The sequence below is a fragment of the Buceros rhinoceros genome, unplaced genomic scaffold, assembly GCF_000710305.1.
Source record: "Buceros rhinoceros silvestris isolate BGI_N320 unplaced genomic scaffold, ASM71030v1 scaffold15734, whole genome shotgun sequence".
NCBI classification, from domain to species: domain Eukaryota; kingdom Metazoa; phylum Chordata; class Aves; order Bucerotiformes; family Bucerotidae; genus Buceros; species Buceros rhinoceros.
In genome coordinates, this window is record NW_010407781.1 from 1 (window position 1) to 1,967 (window position 1,967).

Below are 1,967 nucleotides of genomic sequence, written 5' to 3' on the forward strand. Positions count from 1 at the left end.
CAGCACCTGCCACGGCCGCAGTCGCCGGTGCAGCCGGCCCACCCAAACCTCCCTCCGGTGCAGCCCCATCCGGCCTCTCAGAGCCTCTCGCAGCCCCTCTCTGCCTATAACAGCAGCAGTTTAAGCCTCAACAGCTTAAGGTAGGCGAGCAGAAACGCGTGTGTGGTGAAGCCCTTTGTCTTTGCAGACTGTTGGTGATGCTTTACGGTGCCTGGAGGAAGTGGAGATGCATTAGCTAAAGGAGAGAAGTGACAGCACATCCCGTCCCATCGCTGGGAAATAAAGGGGACTTCAGGCATTTAACCTTAATTCCTTTCCTGAAGTGAGCCAGGATCACTTTCTTTCAGATCCTGCGTTCCCATAAATACTAGGTACTCTCAGACGCTGGGTTAATTTGCTTTCACTTCTCCTGCCTGTCATTGAGCACTCAGGATTTTGGAGGTGGTTTTAGGCAGTATAGACCAGGGGAAGAAGGTCCTGATTCTTGCAGGTTGGGCTGCTCGCTGAGGGCTGACTTCTTTTACCCTCCCATCCCTGTAAAAACCTTCTGCTTTCTCCAGCTCCAAGGTTTGACTGAAGTCTGCAAGGTGTTTAAGACTTTGATTTATTTTCAACCAAGTTGGCGTTGCTTGTCTTTAAAAGTCACTGCAATAGAAGCGTGGTTTTACTTGAAATGATGACAAGTTGAATTAAGCACTATATGAATGTATTTTAAATACTCATTAGTAGGAAATGAAACCTGAAAATTTGCAAACAACGTAATCACAAATATTTATTTTCCTGACTCATCTCTTTACATTGAGGGGGTAGAGAGAGGCATTAACTGTACAGTAAGCGCGTATCCATTGTTGCTTTCTCAACTTCATTTCATATTTTCTGCAGTCTTTCATCTTACTAAGTCATAGCAGGAAAAAAAATTTAACTTTCATTAATGCAGTGATCACTGATTTTGAGCTTCGTTTGCCTGAAAACATGAATCAGGAGCAGTCATGTAGAAAGGACCTGGTAATTAAGTAATGAATGCAGAGGGCTGATTACTCCTCTGTGTGTCATTCCTGTGCTGTTGGAGGACAGAATATCCCCTCAAGAGAAGCAGAATATGTCTCAGGTTTTGGTGTGGAGAGACCGCAGGAGGTGAAAGGTGCCAGGAAACGTACAGCAGATGGTTGGAGCAAGGGGCGTCGCGGTGGAGTGGCTGGATAAGGAGAATAACTTGCACTGGTAATATATAACTTACGTTAGCGAAGTGTTTAACGTGAGCCACGCAGAGCTTGTTGGGGTTGTGTGTGTGTACGTCTGGAGCTCTTCTCTCTTCCATGCAATGCTTAATTGCTTTTCTTTTCATTAACAGCAGCAGCAGAAGCAGCACTCCTGCCAAGACTCAGGCCCCTCCGCCACACATATCTCACCATCCCTCAGCCTCACCATTCCCCCTCTCTTTACCCAGCCACAGCCCGCTGCATACCTTCACGCCCACCCTCCAGCCCCCCGCACACCCACATCACCCCAATATGTTTGCCCCTCCTACGGCTTTGCCTCCTCCACCTCCATTGACGTCAGGGACACTGCAGGTTCCAGGACACCCAGCTGGTAGTACCTACTCAGGTAAGAGGCAGACGGGTCGTGGTCTGAGCGTGTCCAGGGCAGCACAGGAGGCCCATTCTCCAGTTTTAGTCAGAATAATTCTTTTGGTCTCTTCGATGAGAGCTGTGGTTTGGATGATATCAAAGCCAGAAAACACCCAGATGTACCCAATGACCTTTCTTCTGCCCTAGGAATGAGTATTGTTAGAAGGCTGTGCTTTTTCCCTGCCTGTTTTTTTTTCTCCCCGTGGTAAAAACTCAGTAGAGTGCATAATGTGCCCACACAGACTCAGTGACCCCTTAGCGAATGTCTGTGCTGTGGTTGTGGGCTGTGCTCAGCATTTCTTCCCTGGCTGGAGGGAAGGTCTCCAGTGGCTGCGGACG

General features: G+C 48.3%; 1 protein-coding gene across 1 annotated transcript in view; it reads left to right on the plus strand.

The window, feature by feature from the left end:
* Positions 1 to 3: 3 nt before the first annotated feature.
* AUTS2 (autism susceptibility candidate 2) overlaps positions 4 to 1,967 on the plus strand; it is a gene marked incomplete at its 5' end in the record, with an annotated part of 25,526 nt that continues 23,562 nt past the window's right edge. Inside the window, 2 exons of the mRNA XM_010134621.1 lie at positions 4 to 140; positions 1,352 to 1,605. Coding sequence (XP_010132923.1) covers positions 4 to 140; positions 1,352 to 1,605 — 391 coding nt within the window. The remainder of the gene's footprint in view (positions 141 to 1,351; positions 1,606 to 1,967) is intronic.